The sequence below is a fragment of the Corticium candelabrum genome, chromosome 5 (assembly GCF_963422355.1).
Source record: "Corticium candelabrum chromosome 5, ooCorCand1.1, whole genome shotgun sequence".
NCBI classification, from domain to species: Eukaryota; Metazoa; Porifera; class Homoscleromorpha; order Homosclerophorida; family Plakinidae; genus Corticium; species Corticium candelabrum.
Genome location: NC_085089.1, coordinates 618,274 through 636,753, shown reverse-complemented (window position 1 = coordinate 636,753; position 18,480 = coordinate 618,274). Strand labels below are relative to the sequence as shown.

The following is an 18,480-nucleotide window of genomic DNA, read 5'->3' as shown; positions in this document are numbered from 1 at the left end:
TGTTTCTATCGCAATTCAAGCCTGTAGACGTTATCACAGAAACAGGATGAGTTTTATGAAGGTATTATATATCAAATTTTGGCTACATTGCTTATAATTTTTGCTGCAGTTGCTAGAAATGTAGTATACAGTATGTGACCGCGTGCCGTGCGTACCGGGCACCGGCGGCCGTACTTGTAGGGCGCGCAAGAAGGCCTGGGTGTACGAGGCTACCTGCAGCCTCGCGGGCATCTCCAAACGACTCAATAGTGTGCGCGCATACGCCTATCGGATGATGATGGCGTCTGTTTCCGATCTTCCTGCCTTTCCTGACCTCAAATGTGCAGTCGACTGTAGTCCGTCGGATCTATGGAGTCTCAAATGCTGGGGTAACAGAGTAGATGAGGTACACTTGGTGGGCCTTTTTTTGGGACGCCGGTTTACTTTCGTTTCTTCTTCAGTTGAGTAAAAGCGTATTGTCTCTCAAAGAATCTTTTACAAATTACCATACGTCTGGAAAGGCTCACAGCGAAGTAGCCATTACTGTGGGCCAAACGCTTGGCCGGGCGGCCACTTTATTCGGTGATGATGGCGCTCAGTCGGAACTTCTAACGAAAGCAGCCGATTGTTTCAACCGCATTGAGTGTTATCGTGATATGATGTTGCTCAACCAGACGACCACAATGACAACGCAGTCCCTAGACGAAATAACAAGAGAATTCGAACAAACTAAAGTAAATTAGATTGTGTGGTGAAATGGTTGTTGGGAGTGGTCGAGGGATGGTTTACTGTAGGCGTTGGGCAAGTTGCTTCAGGATAGTCAATTGACAATGCAGGCAAATTGGGACAAGTTTGCGAGCTGTCGTCATGTATCCCACCTTGCTGAAGTGAGTTTAATGCATACTACTACAATTTTTGTAGTGTTAGTTTGTTTTCAGTTTTTAAAATTGTCTGTTTGTCTGTCTATTCGTCTGTTTGTCCGTCCGTCTGTCCGTTTGTGTGTTGTGCAGTGCTCGAATTAAAGTTTCAACGTTGTCAGAACATAGTCTCAGTAGCCAGCCCCTCCCCCTTTTGATATCAAAGTGGGAGGGGCTGACTACGCAAGACTAAAATTTTCAAATTGATTGGACTTCACAGCTAGAATTGGTTCAAACATATTTTCCATCGTAACTAACTTACTCAGGAGCATCAAAACCTGATTTTAATTTGTTTGGTATAACGCGCGTTAATAAAAAAGGCAGCCAAATTTAACATGATGAGTGCAAAACATCAGTGTCACCATGCCTTATGATATCCATAAACAGTCAACAGCTACATGAGCACAAACGTTCAGTAAGGTATCACAAAAGCTGGGGCAATTATTTGCCATTCTTGAAAGACACAACAGTGGAAATAATTTCTTCATTTTTACAACGACACTAGACAAGACATTTTAAAGCAGTCCAGCCATAGGGAGACCAGTTCTGGTCTATAAACAGTTCTAAGTATCCACAAGTCAATGGAGTTTGAGATAGAAGTCAGACTAAAATTGTCTCCCACAGATTGTTTTTCATGACTTGTGATTTAAGTCTGTGGATTAAGCGACATTAGAAATTTTCTATAACGAGATACGTAAGACAAAATGTATAAACCTAAATTAATTAATAGTAAAGCAAAAGTTGAGTCATGTTTTGTACTGATCATAAGCACTTATATTTACTGTCAATTAACTATATATTAATTAGCTGTAAAGCAGCTTGTACTAATTGTTGTATCAGAGAGTAAATCAGGTAATACTTAGGCTTAAACTGCCACTAAATTGTACAGGTTACATGTACAGGTTACATGTACAACGTACAAAACTAGTGCTTGTCAACAGTTCTCACCCAAGCTTCCCAATCCTCAATAGAAAACTCAACACCATCACTACTGTTGTGGCTGTCCTGTGATTGCGATGAAAACTTCTTTAATGCTCGCTCATGGAGACGACGCTGCCCTTCTCTCCACCAGTGATCAATGGCTGAGTCTGGATCCCAGTCAGCTAGAGCAGGTCCAGATACATTGATGCGCATTAGTCCTCAGCCAAGCACGTCCTTCTGTCAGTCTTTAGCATCTTAATTACGCTGTGAGTAGACTTGTTCTAAACGACCGCTAGCAACAGGCAAGCAGAAGAACAGCTCCACTATTCTAAGAATGTTGTGCCAACGACTGGAGTCTGCGCAGTTGAATATCTCCTACCAATATCTCCTACAATGCCAAATTAATTTAGAATTTACTGTGAATCCAGATTAGTTGGTGTCCCTAGCAAAGTTAGTTTCCAAAATGGTTCTGATTCATACACATGATGTACAGTACTATACACAGTATACCTAACAAAAATCTGAAAAATTACAAAAGAAACATGTATAGGAGTTTTTGAAGCGCGGAAAGTTTTTTTAATGCGTTTCTAAAACACCTGTTAGCAACACCTCCTCCTCAGCTAAAAGTGATTAACACCAAAAACAGAGTACATGCTACGCGTATACTGTACCTTTGTGAGTGAGTTACATGAAGGTTTTTTTTGGTGTATACGAAGTTACATTTCGAAAACATCCGGGAATACTTTTTTTGCAATTCCTACTAGTAGCTAAACGTAAAGAAAGTAGAAAGTAGAAATAAAGTACTACTTTAGCTAAAAAGTAGCTAAACTCTAAGGTTACCGACCATAACGCGCGGTAAATAATGCAAAACATGGGAAGTCGAGTTCTCGAGAGGGGTCACCGGACAGTCGAGTTTTAGCGCGTGTGCTAGCCACTTGTCCAGCATCGTCTTCACATCCATCCGTTCGGCCACTAAACATGTTTACAGATGTGCGTAGGACGTTATGGAAGTAGGAGGTTGTTCGCGCAGACTTTGCTCTTTGAAAATCTGTAATAACTTCTCAAGTTCTTTGCACTAGGGCGGACAGCGACAATCTTGGTATCATTAGAATTCGCAAGCTCCCGGATTTTCTATAGTAGGCTATCGACGGCGTATCTAATTTTTTTTAGCTGTTTGGTGCATTTCAAGAGTTGCTAGGGTTCCTAGCTCATGAAATAAGAAGGTGTGACTTTACAGCTACTAGAGGAAGTAGCCAATTAGCAAGGTCACTAAACGGTCCACCGCTGAGACATCAACTCACAGTCCTCATTGTTTCGCTGGCTGTTGGTTGGTATTCCTGACTCTTCTTCCTGTTCTGTTTCGTCTTCGAGTTTCTTTACAGTTACGTAGCCTCATTCTATTGTAATATGACCTATAATGGACAGTTTTGGGATATCACTTAACATCTGCGTGTGGAAAACAATTACAGCTGCATCATTACTGACTTTTGTGAGTAAGTCAGTGCAAACAGAGAGTAGCCTCTGTAAATCTCTAGGATACTGTACATACTGTAAAATTGAAAAGCGACAGAAGATTGAAGTTCACAGCAGACCAGTTACAACATAGTTGGAGAATGCCGTGCATATCATTACATCACGTGACTCAGGAATTCGTCTTACAAGACCGGTTGGGGTATACTACTAGTAACTCATGTGTATCTCCCGACTAACCCATATACGAGAAATACTAATCTTACAACGAACCTTTTGATGTAGAGATGAAACACGTCCATTACAGTTGGCCTCACCTGTGGCCTAGTAATTATAATACAATTATCAAATGAAGAGCGGCGATCACTGGCAATAGACATCAGAAACAGGCAGCAAAACGAATAGACGCTCATTGTGCAGCTAGCTGTAGTGGAAAATGATAATCAAGCCTTGAGAGCAAGACATTAGATCTCCTTTACGGCAGGTCTACAGTTGCGTTTTAGCTAAAGTTTGACATCTTGTCCGAATGTTCTTCTTCGTGATCGGACAAACAACAAAAGTGTTCGGAAATGTCCGATGTCCGACCGCTATTTCGAGCACTGTTGTGTATCTGTGTGTCTGCTTGTTTGTGGTGTGTCTGTTTTGTCTACCTGTCTGTTGTCTGTCTGTCTGTCTGTCTGTTGTGTCTTTCATTTATTTTCAACATCAATACTACCATACAATGAATATCACTAAAAGGCACTACAGCTAAATAGTGAGTTCTCGACCCATAGGTTGAGTTACACAAGTCTGTCTGTCTGTCTGCCTGTCTGCAAGTCCATTAGTTTTAAGCATATTTGCAGAGTAGGACTGGTTTTTGGTATAAGCGCAAGTTCAGTACATTTATGGAATAAACAATCTGTCTGTCTGTGTTTGTCTAATGCATACAGTATATCTGTTTGTCTGTCAAAGTAATATATTTAGAGACAATTGAAGTGTATAGGTTTAGCTAACAATGTAAACTGGATCTATGGCTATTTTTAAATCATTAAATTTGTTGGTTGAATTGGCTTAAAACCGTCATGCTTGACATTTGGTTCTGCTATCATAGACCTAAACTTGTAGTGTGTATGGCTGAAATTCAGGTGTGTGTGTGTGTGTGTGTGTGTGTGTGTGTGTGTGTGTGTGTGTGTGTGTGTGTGTGTGTGTGTGTGTGTGTTTGAGCAAGGGAATAGCAACATGAGTAACGGTACTACTAACCACATCTTATGTGTTGTTATGTCTTTGTTTTGTTTCTTTTTGTCCATCTGTTGGCTTGCTTGGTTGCATGTCTGCTTGTTGTCTTTGTTTCAGTTGGACCATTGCTCAATAATTTAGTCAGTGTGGTTTGTCTTTGTTAACAGCCATCACAGCTACACAGATTAGCCAGGGATACATTTGACGCCAAATACAGATACATGCTGATGTTGGCAAACTACGCAGATGCAGTGAAAAAGTCACTTACAGAGAAGAGAGTATGTAGTTTATTGGTCTTCACTTTCTAATGCATTAGGGCTATTGATGTGTATGTAACAGCTGATAGTTCTACAAAAAATTATTGACCACATGTTAGCTCAATACTCATTTTTCAATTTTGGATATCAGGTACAGAACATGTGGTTTATGGTTCAGCAAAATGTTGTTAATGTTTTCATGGTGTGTAGGTGTTGCATGACATGGAGCCATTTATAAATGATTTGTTCGGAAAGATCCAAACACAAACAAGTGAAGTAGAAGTAAGTTATGTAATTGTGTAATAAATTATTTATGGGAGAGGACAACTATAACAAGAAGTATGGATACAAGTGTTTATATGTAAACCATATTACAAGTACTTACTCTGTTGCTGGCTTCACGAATGGTCAAGAGGCATACAAAAGTCAATGGTATGCTGTGGTACTGCATTTACTGACAGCAGTGACCAAAGAAAAATGACTATGTCAGAAATGTGCAGTGTGTTGGCTTAACTGGCTGGTACCATGCTTACATACTGGCATCAGAAATGGTGTTTAATATGTTGTTGTAAGTACGGTTGTGAGCAATATTTGAAGCAGATCACATTACTATCAAATTAACATTTTATAGTTAATATAAAATTTTACATTATTATAGGAAATGTTGAAAAGAGATCATGCTGAGCGGCTTAGAGTCAGTCATGAAATTAAGCAGTTATATGAGACTGATCTACTGGCTTATCCACTTCACCTCCAGTTTGTCACAAGTTTGTTTGTGGAATCAATTGTGGTAAATTGATTTGTTATATTGCACAGCACTGACAGCATACCACAGTCTGGCCAACTGAAGAGTTCCGGTAGCCAATCAAAGAGTTCTGGGCAAACAGGAATAGATGTGTCAGCAACTGTGCAGAATTTTACAGGAAACATTAAGCAAGGCTTACAGAAGCTGTTTCATGGTAATAGCTGAACGACACAAGTTTGGTCATGTGTATTATTGACGCAATGATGTTTAGGTGGTAAGAAGTCTGCTTCGGCAAATGTCTCGGTAAGTGATGAGTATGAAATGTGTTGCGAGTGAACTACTGAATGAATGTGTACACTTGAAATTGATTGTTGACTGTGTGATGCTAAGGGAGGATGCATGGTGGAATGAATTTTTTGCATGAATTATACAACTCTGAGGTACATGTACTGTCTCAGTGGAGGTGGTGGACAGATGTACAAACAATGACATACAGATATATGAGTAAACAGCTAGTGGTCAGACATGCTTGCTTTGACAGAATTCAATTGTGTTACTGAGAGATGAATGAGACAAAAATTTATCTTTTGTGAATGGCTCTATTTACATGTTTAGCGAATGAATATCTATTTGGTTATATTGTTGTTGCTAGTCTACTTTGTATCAACAACTGCATGCTTTCAGGAATATGAGATAATAAATTCTCCAACTCGACGGTCACCTCCCAGGCGTTCAGAGGAGGAAAATGTTGATCCTAAGATAGCTCCACGAAGTGCTGACAATTCACCACTTCCGTTTCGTCGTCGGACAATTCCAATCAAGAAACAGACATCTAGACCTCATCTAAAAACAGCTCAGTTGTCTGTTGGACAGTTAACTGAAGAGAGCAGTGCATCTTCCATAGAAAACATAAATGGGAGTTCTGAAAATGTTGAACTAAATACTGAAACTGCTGAGAACACTGTTGCAGGTGTTGTTAACTTGGCTGATAAAGAGACTAAGGATGAACACAGTGATGAGCAGTCAACTGGAGATGGTTGTGCAACTACCAACTCTCAAGGAATTATACATAGTGATGGTTTAGGTTTTGTAGAATCAGAGGAGGAAGAGCAAGACACAAGAATTGACGACAAACTTAATGCTTCTTGTCAGACGTTGCAAGATGTGCAGTTGATTATTCCTGTTTCTGATAATGCACAAGATATGGACAAGAGTTTCATAGACCAGAGTGAAGAACAGAACGTTCAGATCCATGTACACAGCACAGAACAAGTTTCTCAGGCTGATCAAGATGTCAGCGAAACAGCTGATGACATAGAGACTGCAAAGGTTCTCATGCAAGGATACCTCCGTCTGCATCACAAAGTGCAGGGAAGATCGAAATGGCCACCTGTGGTGAGATGTGTCTGAGTTGTTGTACGTACCACATTTATCTACATTGTCCGTTTGTTTTAGTTTTGTAGCATTGTATTACAGAATGACAGTTGGCTGATGATGGCGCTGTCAGATGGCAGGACCAATCCTGTTGAATTAGACAATCTTTTGCTTTGTGCAGTCAAACCTTGTTTGCCCTCAGAAGTAGATCGAAACTATTGTTTTCAAGTATTTGCATATATTCAGTGATTGAGTAAGGGCATATGTTGATCATATTGCTTTTGCTCATACGTTGTCATGTAGCTCATTTCACCAAGAACAGAAAGATATTTTCAAGCCTTTACTGCTGCTAACTTGCAGCAATGGATGAGTGCTTTGCAGGAAAGCGTTTTTGTTTTCTGATGCTAACTGTTGTTTTGAAGTTGCATGTACTTACATTAGGAGGCGATCACATCTGCTATTGGAAGCAGGCAATTTCGTCTTCAGGTTTGTTTCAATTTGTTTTGTTTGATAGTGTGAGGAAGGGATATGGGTGGGATCATGCATGAAAGGGTGGAGATGAGTGATGATTTGTTGAAGTCATGACAAGGACACTACACTTTGTACTGTGAAGGATGCATATTTCAGAAGTGTACATACACTTGCTGTTTCTGTTAATTATAGCAGCTAGATAGAACGTCAGCTATTAAATGTTGTCAATTGTAGGCGTTTACAGAGAATGAACTTTAATAATTTTGTGAAGGTTGTTGGGTGTACAGTGTGTTTTCTGTAGCCGAGTGAGCAGTCAGAAGCTCAAGACTTGGTAAAGAATGCGTCAGAGAGGATTCATGCGGTACCAGGGAATAGTGTTTGTGCAGACTGCACAGCAGAGGGTGGGAACAACTTCAGTTAACGATTTTATTTTGCTCTATTGACGCCATTATCATATCATTATAGATCCCGAATGGGCTAGCATCAATCTCGGTGTAGTTATTTGTATTGAATGTTCAGGAGTTCATCGCAGCTTAGGTGTACATATCTCCAAAGTTCGATCTTTGGTGCTGGACAGTTGGGATGAGGGTAGTGTTCAGGTCAGTACAAAGATGCGTGGCTTCTGGTTGGTGCTGATTCTATGTCTGGTTGTTTCAGTTTATGGAGTCACATGGCAATGCCAGGATAAATGCTTACTACGAAGCAAAACTAGGAACGGAACCGTTTGATTCACTACCGCGTCCAACCGCTACTACTAACACGTAAGAATGTGATGGAAGAGTACCGAGTGACTGAGTAGATGATTGAAGCAATTTTGTTGATGTAAATATATTGGACTACTGTGTAGTGTACTGATATTTGTGTTTATTGAAGGTATGAGCGGCAGGCATTTATCAGAATGAAGTACGTAGATCGTAACTTTGTCCAAGATCCCGTCATGAATGTGACTGATCTCGATGAAGCAGTCGGCTCGAGTGGAATGAGACATACTTCAAGTGGTGGCCAACAACAGGACGATGACAGTCAGCGGAAAGCGACAAAACGGAAAGAACCCGGGAGACAGTTCAGCAATCGATTGTTGAACGTGTTGGGAGGTGCGAACTCGCTGATGGACATGGAAAACGAACTTCTGTGGGAGGTTATGGACAAGCTAGTCTTCACGTGATGATGTCTCATTCCCTTTTTTGTGATAGGATGAAACAGATTTCAGTGTACCACAGAGGAGTTTTTCGAGTTCAAGACTGATAGTAAGCGCAAGCAGTCAAGAAGATTTAACTGATTCGTTGTGAGCTCTACGTGGAACAATGAATATGTTAAGGTTTTGTAATGTTCCTACCACACTTGTCACGTGATCTTTGTATAGTAATAGTTGGGGAGGCTAATGTAATAGGACGCGCAGTCACTGGAGCGAGATGAACCGGCGATCGATTGTGTTCTTTGTTCTGATCTGACGGGTCAGCTTGTGCAATTGGATATTTTTACACGCAGTACACTACGGCGTTATGAGTATTGCTAGTGGGTGTCATTTACCTTAGCATCAATACAGGACTGTTACTACTACGTTAGTTTAGTTTCGCTCTTTAAAATGGTTTGCATACAGTTTGCCAGCTGCACAGTGCTCGTTCCAACTTGCTGACGTCCTAAATGCGGGGGAAGATGTTTCACTTTCTCTTTGTACCTTTTGTTTGTTTGCCAAAGCGAGATGGAACATGTGACTTGTACATGTAAACTATTATTAGCAAGAATTGTGAAAGACTGCGGTCGTTTACAACAAGCGGTTTTTGCTCATTCATTGCTCTTTGGATTTGTTGTTAATGAGAATGAAACCGTTTCGTTGCTATGAATGGGTGGGTGTAGTTGATTGCAAACTGTGTGGCCGGCGTAAACCGATCGATTCCATAAACTAGTTTTATTGGGTTTTTCTGACAATTGCAAGTTTCAGATCAAATTGCGTGCGAGACTCGAAGCAAACACGTACATTCAGCTGCGACTACGTACAGCAGGACTATTTTGTCACTGCTCGGTCTGTTTCCTCTTTGTTGCAGGCAGACTCTGTGGAAGTGCCATCAAGCATGTACATCGATACGTCTGCAATAGTAGTCACAGCACGGATGTTGAGAGGCAGTGTGTGGAATGGCGCAGTACGCCGCCACGACGAGGTAGCTGCGGTAGCAGCCGCCGTAGTATGTGTGTACTTCTTGATACGGTCCCTGTACGTCTCTGTCGCCGTAGGATTTGGTGCCGTCACCCCAGTCCACCCACCAACTGCACACAACAAGAAACCTAATGTTCGTCTAGGTGAACAAGAAAGCTGTTTTGTGCTTACAAGAAACCGTTTTTGGTGGGGCAGTTTCCCCAGGCGGTAATGATGGCTGCGTTTGCACGATATCCGCTATATGATTCAATAACCGACGACACGTTCGGAGGACTTATACAACTTGGCTTGACAATGATCGGACAGCAGGTGTGTCCGCATGGACCGGAGGCTGTGGATCACAGAGAGGTGAAGAGTTGTAGCCAGTGCGCTACCACTCACGACCAATTTGCTTTTCTTACGCGAGCATTGAGTAGAGTTTGCTAGCGCCTCTCGTTGTGAAGTCATAGTCACGTTTATGAGGTCGTTGCAATAGTCTGGTGCATAACAACCGGGCTCGCCTGCGGTAGTCGTCGCGATGCAGACGGCGACAACAATGAACCAAGTAGTCGTCATGATCCTTAGTCGCACCAAAGTCCTAGCGTTCCTACTGAGAGAGAGAGATGAAGTGACTATAGTGCAACAAAACTGGGCTCTTGTAGCAGTCTTGAGCAGGCGTAAGGGGAATTTCAAAAGGTCAAACAGGAAAACGTGGGATATCATCATGTGACAGCAGTGAATAGTTGACTTGCGTCAGCTAGTTTCAATTTGAGTTCTCACCGAGGTGGATACAGTGTCTACGGTGTGATAGAAGAAACTGTAGGGCCACCGGTAAATGCTAACGCAGATACTGTCTAGATTAACTAGACTCGTTAACTTAGATGCCGTTGCCTCTTGTTGTTGACAGTGTATGCGGATCGATTTGCTTGTGAGATAACGCAATTGTTTCTTGAGTCAACACGTCACTTGTTATTTAGACTTTCGATATGCTAATCGTTCAGGTGTGAATGGGGACATTCACTTTTACATGTCCGCGGCTGCTGTTTACTTGTAAACTAGTAGTAGGTGGTCTTATCTATTGGCATTAGTGCAGAGACCGTTGCTCAATATGGAAGTGTGGGGCTAATTGGACTCGTACCAGGCTGGACTCGTACTGTGAACCTAAGAATTTCGCTCTGGCTGTTGTAGTATCAACTTCTTTGTTTATCGGTTTCATTTAATGCTACCTCACAGTGCAATAGTAATCACCAGGACAAGACTAGACTACAGTAGTCCCATACCACAACACAGTTCTGTTGGAAAAAGAGTTTATGTACTCGTGCGAGCCTTGTGAGGGGTAACTGTTTGCACACTAATATGAGGTGACCGCCGTGTCGGTAAGGAAAAACGAACACCATCAATTAGTAACTGTCTGGAAACGGTCAAGTCTTCTGTACAAGTATGTGGGCATAGACGAGAGTAGCGGTATCGAGCACACCACTGTGTAGGAGGCACTCGGTCAACGAGTAGTTACTTTCGTAGAGTGATGCTTTCCGGACTAAGTCGTATGTAGGAAGGTCACAACAACGTTTTTGCCATTAGTGGGTTTGCACTGCCAATTCTAGCTTACGATTCCTGTGTCCGTTCATTGGAAGACAACGGACCTGCAGTAGCTTGATTGGCTGACCAGGAAGCTCCTGTCTATACACACTATCTCGTGGACAGACTGATGCTCTAGGCATCAATACAGGTGGTCGAAGGGTACTGGTACGAAAGATCGAGTCGACGATCACCTTTGTATGGCCTCTGTATCGTTCTAGTTCCCTCATGCAGATTGATGATGCGGGAGTGTGATATCTCACACACCCGATCTCGCTCACGGCCCGTCAATTTGCTGCACAGTTGCAGAGGTATCTGGCCTAAGCACCTGTAAACCTGAATTTGCTTGCTGGTGAACCAGACTGATCTGGTTGAGCACCATACATCTAATAATTACACAATGCTCTACAGTGGCCACACAAGAAGAAACGGTAAATTGTGATAAAAATATGAAATTATTTTATTCTGACAGATAATAGTCTATCTAGTGTATAAAGTTTTGTAATGCACATACGTTAATGTATCGTATCTTCTATAATCAATAAATTGAAAACCAGGGTTATTTATTTACTCATACTTAATCTGAAGTCAGAAATCATGATCAATAGTTACTATTAGAACAAATTATCTAAGCCAAAATGTATTATTACCAGAGTTATCTTTAGAAAGATCACATTTGAATTCACAAAAAAGGTATACAGAACACTCCACTTATCAACGCTCTCTCGACATTCTCAAGATTTGCTAGCTAACAGTTTATTACGAACTTAACTGTCATCCAAGTACAGCCGTTGTGCACAAACGGCAACGCAATGTGCAGGCACAATGCCCGTCAACTTCTAATATTATCTTTTCTGTAACTAAATTTTTGCAATTCTTGCCTAGCTAGCTAGATGTCGAGAGTGGGAAGTCTTGCTCTTGTGTGCAGCCACTAGAGAATCATCATTACATTCATGATCTCGTTTGGCACGAGCTTAGAAAACACACACACAAGTCGTCGAGTCCATAGATGTCACGTGGATGAAAAGGGCGGTCTTGTGCACGTGATCCAGAACGCCTGCGAGATGGCGGACGTCCTGCTTCAAATTCTAGACGTAGTTCTTTCTTACTGATCACTTCGTTGTTTTGCAACCGTTCCCAAAAATTTTCCAGTCTTCTCAATTGCACTGATCTATACAGTTGTGAGCAGAATGTCGAGCTGGCTGCGTAAGAAGAAACAGCAAATTGGCGCTATTCACCTCCTCGCACCAGGAGGACAAGCGGACTGGATTATTCCCATAGAATTCAAGCCTCGTCTTCTCGTTCAAGTGAGTACAGTGTAGAGACGTACTGACTAGACCACTGTACATGTTCTTTCCAGCATGTGGCTGCATGCACGTGTACTCACATCGTAACAATTCACATTTGTCTATTTGTTTGGAAGGATTTGATCAACTTGGCCGCAGAGAAAGCGAAGATAAAGACGATAGCCGTGCCGTTTTTTGGCCTCTACAATCGTGAAAGTCGGTACTGGCTCTATCCATTTCGCTACTTGGACAAGAATGACGCAGCCATAGATTGGTCATTCCGTGTGCAATTTAAAGTGAAGAACAGCGTGGAGTTGAGACGCCTCGACTCTGTAGCGTTTGAGTATTATATCATGCAGGTCGGCATGCATGCACTAGGAGGACACGTCGTCTTCCGGAAGCTGTGAAATGGAGCTCTATTAATTAAACGATAATCTTTTTTGTTGTGGTTGTAGTGTAGATCTGACTTCGTGTCTGACGCGTATTCTAACGTTGGCCTACAGGATGCCCTGCGTCTTGCTTGTCTAGACATTCTTCTTGCCACACTGAGGTTGAATATAACCTTTCAGAGTGCCTTGTAAGTCATACATTTCAGTTTTAGTTTGGATATAGAGTTACATCTATTTATCGCTTCCAGGAAACAATTTGGTCTTCAACACTTCTTGCCTAAATCAGCCAGAGACAAACTGAAAACACAAGATGCACTGATTGATGTTCTTACTCGAAGCTTCAAGAATTTTGAAAACATGACCGATGAGGCTGCAGCTATTCGATATGTGGAAATTATTGAGCAGTTGCCCAGCTTTGACGTTCATCGGTTTAAGATGAATCTCGTAAGTGAATTAACCGAAGACATATAGCGGATACAAATTGGTGATCTATGCTCGTATAATATAATATAGGCTCAATCTGTGATGGGAGAGAGCATCTCAGAGTCTGTGGTTGTGACTTTGTCTCATTTGTCTGGTCTAGTTCTAGTTCGACAGGAGGTGTATAAGGTTGGTTAGTTTGTGTGTATTGATGATATGGATGTGTGTGTTGATTTTCTGTCTTTTTGTGTCAGGAAAGTATTTGTAGTTTGAATGATGTTGCGTCTGTTCGAACTTGTACGAGTGCTGGTTCAGGCAGTCTACTTGTACATTTAAATCGAGCAAATGGTGCTACTCGTGTGTTTTCATGTGGTAGCATGAAGACATTAGAGACATTTTGTAGTATGGTAGATGGCTACTGCCGACTACTAATTGATAACACAAAGACAATTATAGAAGGAATTATTCATCCCGATGGCCACATACCCAGAATGGGGTTAGGTAGTGGTCCACTTATTAGGAAACAAAGTCCTACAAATGGAAGAGGACAGCATGTTCACTCTAATGGCACAGTTGTTATTGAGTCTGTTGGCTCAGAGCAACACGGTCAGTCAGTCCGTGAGAAGCCATGTGATTTGGACGAAGAGAAATTACAAGTTCATGGACCCATTAGGTCTCTTATGTTTAATGTATCTTGTGATGTTTCGCCCTTAGAAATATGCATGTGTTTTAGTCGAGATGAAGCAAAACAGCTGCTTCAAACAGCCGGTCTTGTTGATGGATTGTATCTAGTACGTGAAAATGCTCGAGTGAAGGGAGGCTATAGTCTCTCGGTGTGCATTGGCAATGAAGTGAAACACTACCTTATTCAGCGACATTGCGAAGGTTATGGAATACAAGATGGACTTCGCTATCCAACGGTGTCAAACCTGCTGAACCATTATCATGAAGAGAGGGTCCTTTGCTTACTATAAATACTCTGCTTGCGTATTATTCAACGAAATCAGTTTTATTGTTGATAGGATGGCTTATGTACAAAACTGGTCAAGGTGTGTTTACCAGTACCTACTAAAGATTCTCCATTTATTGATCGGAAGATCGAAACAGAGGAACAGCCGCCTCCTGTGCCTTTGTCACCAAGACCTAATACACAATGCTCACTGTCTTCCAATTTGGTGACTGTGTGTGGTAAGGTAGGAGAGGTATGTGTTTTACATCATTTTTGTTGTTTATTCTTGCAACAGTTAATTAGCTGTTTGTGTTGACAGGGTCTGTTTGGAAATATCCATTTGGGAGAAATGAAAGTGAGGGATGGTGACAGTGACCAAGTTACCGTTTTGCTCAGTTGTTTAGACAATGCTAGTTTTGTGGTTGGTAAAGTGAGTACAGTACTCACACTTTAACATGTTAACTATTAATTGAATGGGTAATTTTTGTTTTATGCAGCAATTGACTCAATTTTCCTCGACACTTTTCCGGCTGAATCATAAGCGTTTAGTGAAGTATTTCGGTCTCCACACTGTTGCCAAAAGCACATACCTGGTTCAGGAATTTGCACCTTTGGGTCCAATTGATGAACACTTGGCTAAACACAAGTGAGCTAATTCACTATTCCAAGCTGGTGATGTGGCATTTCTGTGATGCACATATTGAACAGACAATCAGAGATGTCAGAGAAATTTCTACTTGGTGTAGCTGCTCAAGTTGCTGAAGGATTATCGTACTTGGATTCACAGGTTTAATGTATGCTAATCTTGATGGAATGTATTATTCATGGTCTTGTGACAGAGTTGTGTTCATGGTGGCCTTACTGCTCACTCTGTGCTGCTCGTGTCACCCAGTACCGTCAAGATATCGGACGTGGGTCTAGTAGGTCAGACTGCAGCAGTCAGCCCTGACTATTTCAACGAAGAGCATGGATTAGGAAGGTGACCGTGACAGCTTTTGGTAGTATCATGTAATTAGTATTGCCATACAATTATACCCTGTTGGTTCAGACATCTCTTGCCTTGGCTTGCTGTTGAATGTGTCAATGGTGTTTCTCTATCCCATGCAAGTGATGTATGGGCAGCTGGAGTAGTACTTTGGGAATTGTTCAATTATGGAAAACGAAAGCCATTTGACTCTCTTTCCCCAACTCAGGTGTGGTAATATTTAGAACATGGCATGTGAATCTTTTGCTTTGTCATGGTTTCTAGATTGGTCACTAACGGGATTTGAGACCAAGTTGTTGCAATAGCTATGAATTATGATCTCTAGACACTATTATTAGACACTTGTGCTGAGTGCATACCCTGCATCCTAAGTGCACTGAAATAGTCAAGTCTAATTCTGCAACTATTTGGTTATGGGTTTTTATTTCTGTTGTCAATGTGACACATTCCAAACAAGGTAGTCCACTCAGTGATATACTAAACAACCTAATGAATTAGACAGGTGGCCACCAGTATACTAGATTAGCTTACTACAAGCTAGTAACCACAACAAAAGCCACTAATTAAGTATCTAATAGGTTGGGCAGCCAACTTCCTTAACTGGCAATGTTAGAGATATGAAGTGGTACAGCTCACTCTCACCCTTGGGCTTAACTTTTGTTTTTCTTGCAAGGTTCCTGTTTATGTAGCTAAACATGACATCTAAGTTAGGTATGTTTGCTGTTTGTACAGGTTAAGAATCTTATCAAAACAGGACAACAACTGAGTGCAATGTTAGACACATAGCTGTGGTTAAACTGTTTCCAAGTATCTGTGATTGGTGTTTGATATTGGTTAGACAAGGGTGTTCAGCTGGTGTTTATGAACTGATGAAACAGTGCTGGTCTGATGTATCTGTAAGTATCTAGTGACAGTCACAGTTATTGTTGTTAATAGCTTGTACATTTGATTGTTTATAATGGCAGACTAGATTGTCTAGTCGTGGTCTGTGTGAGGCTCTGCTAACATTAGCCAGAAAAGGTAGAGGGATTACATTTGTCAGATTTCACCTTGTTTGTGATTTGATCTCATTTTTATAAAGTTAGTGCATCTAATCCCTCTGGTGATTCTCTTCAAACTACTCAGGTTTTGTTGATGCTCAGCTGTTAAGTGTTTTGATTGATAATTTGATTTGAAACATCAGATTGCTAGTTCAACAGGAAAGCTAGGATTTTGTCAAGATGGCAGTGATGTGCAACACAGAGTAGCAAGGTACTTATGTACTTTATACGATTTGCGTGGAAATGAAATTATAGTTGCGTTGTCTGTCTAGCACTTCTGTTTTTCATCAAAGAAGTTTTTCAGATTCTGGTCAACCTGATCACTCATCTTCTGAATTGGCCTCACAAAGGAGTACAGAGTTAAACCCGACTTTTGCAAGAAGCATGTCGTGTTCTGGTCGAGCTGGTCAAGCCATTACTGTACAACACCCATCTTCTGCATTGACCTCACAGAGGACTTTAGTGACTGGTCCGGTCGCTAAACCTAGGAAATCGCCTAAATTGCGTAACCAAGGGGCTCCAAGTCCTATGAGTCTGGGATTGGAAGAGTTGGCAAAGACTAGCATCATTCATGCTAGTGAGCTGAGTTTGTTAGCAGACTTGGGATCGGTAATACAACTGAGTTTATTTTTCTGTCTATATATATAGCAATTAAAATATGTTAGGGCCAGTTTGGTGTGGTGAAGAAAGCAGTATGGATGAAATCTGATGGTACAAAGCAAGAAGTAATAGTAAATGAAATAATGTCTTGAGCCACAGATTGAGTTATTACTTGCTATGCCTTGACAGACCGCTGTAAAGGCATTGATAGCTGACGCTGACGTACATCAGCAGCAAGACTTCTTTCAGGAAGCCAAGTCAATGATCGCATTAGACAACCCCTACATAGTCAGGCTGCTGGGCATTTGTTTCGGTCAGGCATTTGCAATATATTCAATATGTTGACATGCTGTTATTGACACTGTTTTGTGTATAGAACCTTCTTTACTTCTTGTCACAGAACTCGTATCTCTTGGTGCTGTCAATAGTTATCTTCGAAATCTAAGGGTTGGCCATTTATTTATTTATTGAGTTTTTGAAGCACAATGTTGGTTTTCTGTAACAACAGCATGAGCCTCCAGCCACTAATACATTGATTCGCTACTGCCTACAGATTGCTACCGGAATGACATATTTGGTAACTTCCTTTCTAAGAAACTGTTATATTTGTACTGCAGCTGCTTAGATTGATCTTTTTTAGGCATCTCAGAAATTTGTTCATAGAGATCTGGCTGCAAGGAACATTCTAGTCGCATCTCCCCAGCTTGTCAAGATTGCTGATTTTGGACTTTCTCGTGTATTTGGCGGTGAGAAAGAGTATTATGTGGCTGCAAACCAGGGGCAGTGGCCACTTAAATGGTAACGTTGTTTGGTCTTCTTGAACATATGACAACTCTATATGTCTATGTCTGTTGTCAGGTATGCACCAGAGTCAATCAATTTCAAGAGATTTTCTCACAAGAGTGATGTATGGAGTTATGGCGTAGCAATTTGGGAGATATTCATGCTTGGCAGAAAACCCTATGGCAAGATACTGCCTAGGAGTGTGAGTCTATACATAATTCAGCTGATGCTTAAGATGGTTGGATTCTGTCTGTGTAATATGTATGATTGATTACGTGTAGATAATGGAGTATATTGACAGTGGAAAACGTTTGTCAAAACCTGACTTGTGTCCACAAAGTGTCTATGAAGTAATGCAGAGCTGCTGGGAATACGAACAGGAGGACAGACCTACATTTGACGAAATTTGTCAGAAAATGGAATGTTTTTGGAAGCAAAGGAGCAAACAAACCACGTGATGCAAACAATCATGCGCTTAATTGGCAATCTTTTATTTGTACTGCAGCTGGCTGTCAACTTGTAGCTAAATTTTTATAACTATATCACTGAGTCATTTGCAGGCAACATCTTTTGCATAACTAATTGATTAGTTAGTATTGAATATTCATAGTCCACCATTTGCTGGAATAGACACTTGGCAGTGGCTGGCTTGCGCCTTGTGCTCACAAGCAGTGGAAAACGTTGTAAGAGCGGTTTCTGTCGTTTGTGTTGTCTCATCCATATCCATGCTCGTTGGCCGCAAGAGAAAAGATATCTCTGCACTTGAGACATACCACGAGGCATACGCTACAGTCTCTTAGGTTAATTAATGCATCTGTTTGTATATAACTGTTATGCAAAATCTGGGAGGAAGTTAAGCTCATTCTGAATTATTTAATGACTCTTCGCCTCCGCTGTCGGTTTCATGTTACCCTAGGTAACTCGGAGGTTCAAGAGAAGTCGTGTCTGGACAATCTGTGATCTCGCT

The 18,480-nt window shown here is 41.3% G+C and overlaps 3 protein-coding genes across 3 annotated transcripts; 2 read left to right on the top strand and 1 right to left on the bottom strand.

The window, feature by feature from the left end:
* Positions 1 to 253: 253 nt before the first annotated feature.
* Positions 254 to 9,614, top strand: LOC134179907 (uncharacterized). The gene is made up of 18 exons (XM_062646927.1): positions 254 to 385; positions 441 to 713; positions 774 to 866; positions 4,670 to 4,780; positions 4,842 to 4,910; positions 4,970 to 5,041; positions 5,418 to 5,515; positions 5,576 to 5,718; positions 5,776 to 5,807; positions 6,189 to 6,899; positions 6,960 to 7,106; positions 7,182 to 7,261; positions 7,322 to 7,364; positions 7,651 to 7,750; positions 7,815 to 7,948; positions 8,007 to 8,110; positions 8,223 to 8,487; positions 8,543 to 9,614. Exons 1-18 carry the CDS (start codon positions 272 to 274, stop codon positions 8,636 to 8,638), a joined length of 2,685 nt encoding a protein of 894 aa, XP_062502911.1. The 5' UTR covers positions 254 to 271; the 3' UTR covers positions 8,639 to 9,614.
* On the bottom strand, positions 9,244 to 10,139 carry LOC134179908 (uncharacterized). The gene is made up of 3 exons (XM_062646928.1): positions 9,906 to 10,139; positions 9,676 to 9,835; positions 9,244 to 9,614 (listed from the first exon to the last, which is right to left on the bottom strand). The coding sequence occupies exons 1-3, from the start codon at positions 10,057 to 10,059 to the stop codon at positions 9,416 to 9,418; spliced, it is 513 nt and encodes a 170-aa protein (XP_062502912.1). The 5' UTR covers positions 10,060 to 10,139; the 3' UTR covers positions 9,244 to 9,415.
* Positions 10,140 to 12,126: 1,987 nt separating this feature from the next.
* Positions 12,127 to 18,142, top strand: LOC134180227 (uncharacterized). Its single transcript, XM_062647330.1, has 26 exons — positions 12,127 to 12,368; positions 12,485 to 12,706; positions 12,803 to 12,924; positions 12,985 to 13,180; positions 13,250 to 13,345; positions 13,411 to 13,829; positions 13,890 to 14,112; positions 14,179 to 14,358; positions 14,425 to 14,535; positions 14,603 to 14,751; positions 14,814 to 14,892; positions 14,945 to 15,084; positions 15,154 to 15,298; positions 15,823 to 15,863; positions 15,929 to 15,986; positions 16,056 to 16,110; positions 16,172 to 16,215; positions 16,274 to 16,341; positions 16,403 to 16,739; positions 16,796 to 16,855; positions 16,920 to 17,043; positions 17,107 to 17,177; positions 17,239 to 17,307; positions 17,371 to 17,528; positions 17,589 to 17,715; positions 17,795 to 18,142. Exons 1-26 carry the CDS (start codon positions 12,252 to 12,254, stop codon positions 17,969 to 17,971), a joined length of 3,588 nt encoding a protein of 1,195 aa, XP_062503314.1. The 5' UTR covers positions 12,127 to 12,251; the 3' UTR covers positions 17,972 to 18,142.
* The last annotated feature ends 338 nt before the right edge of the window (positions 18,143 to 18,480 follow it).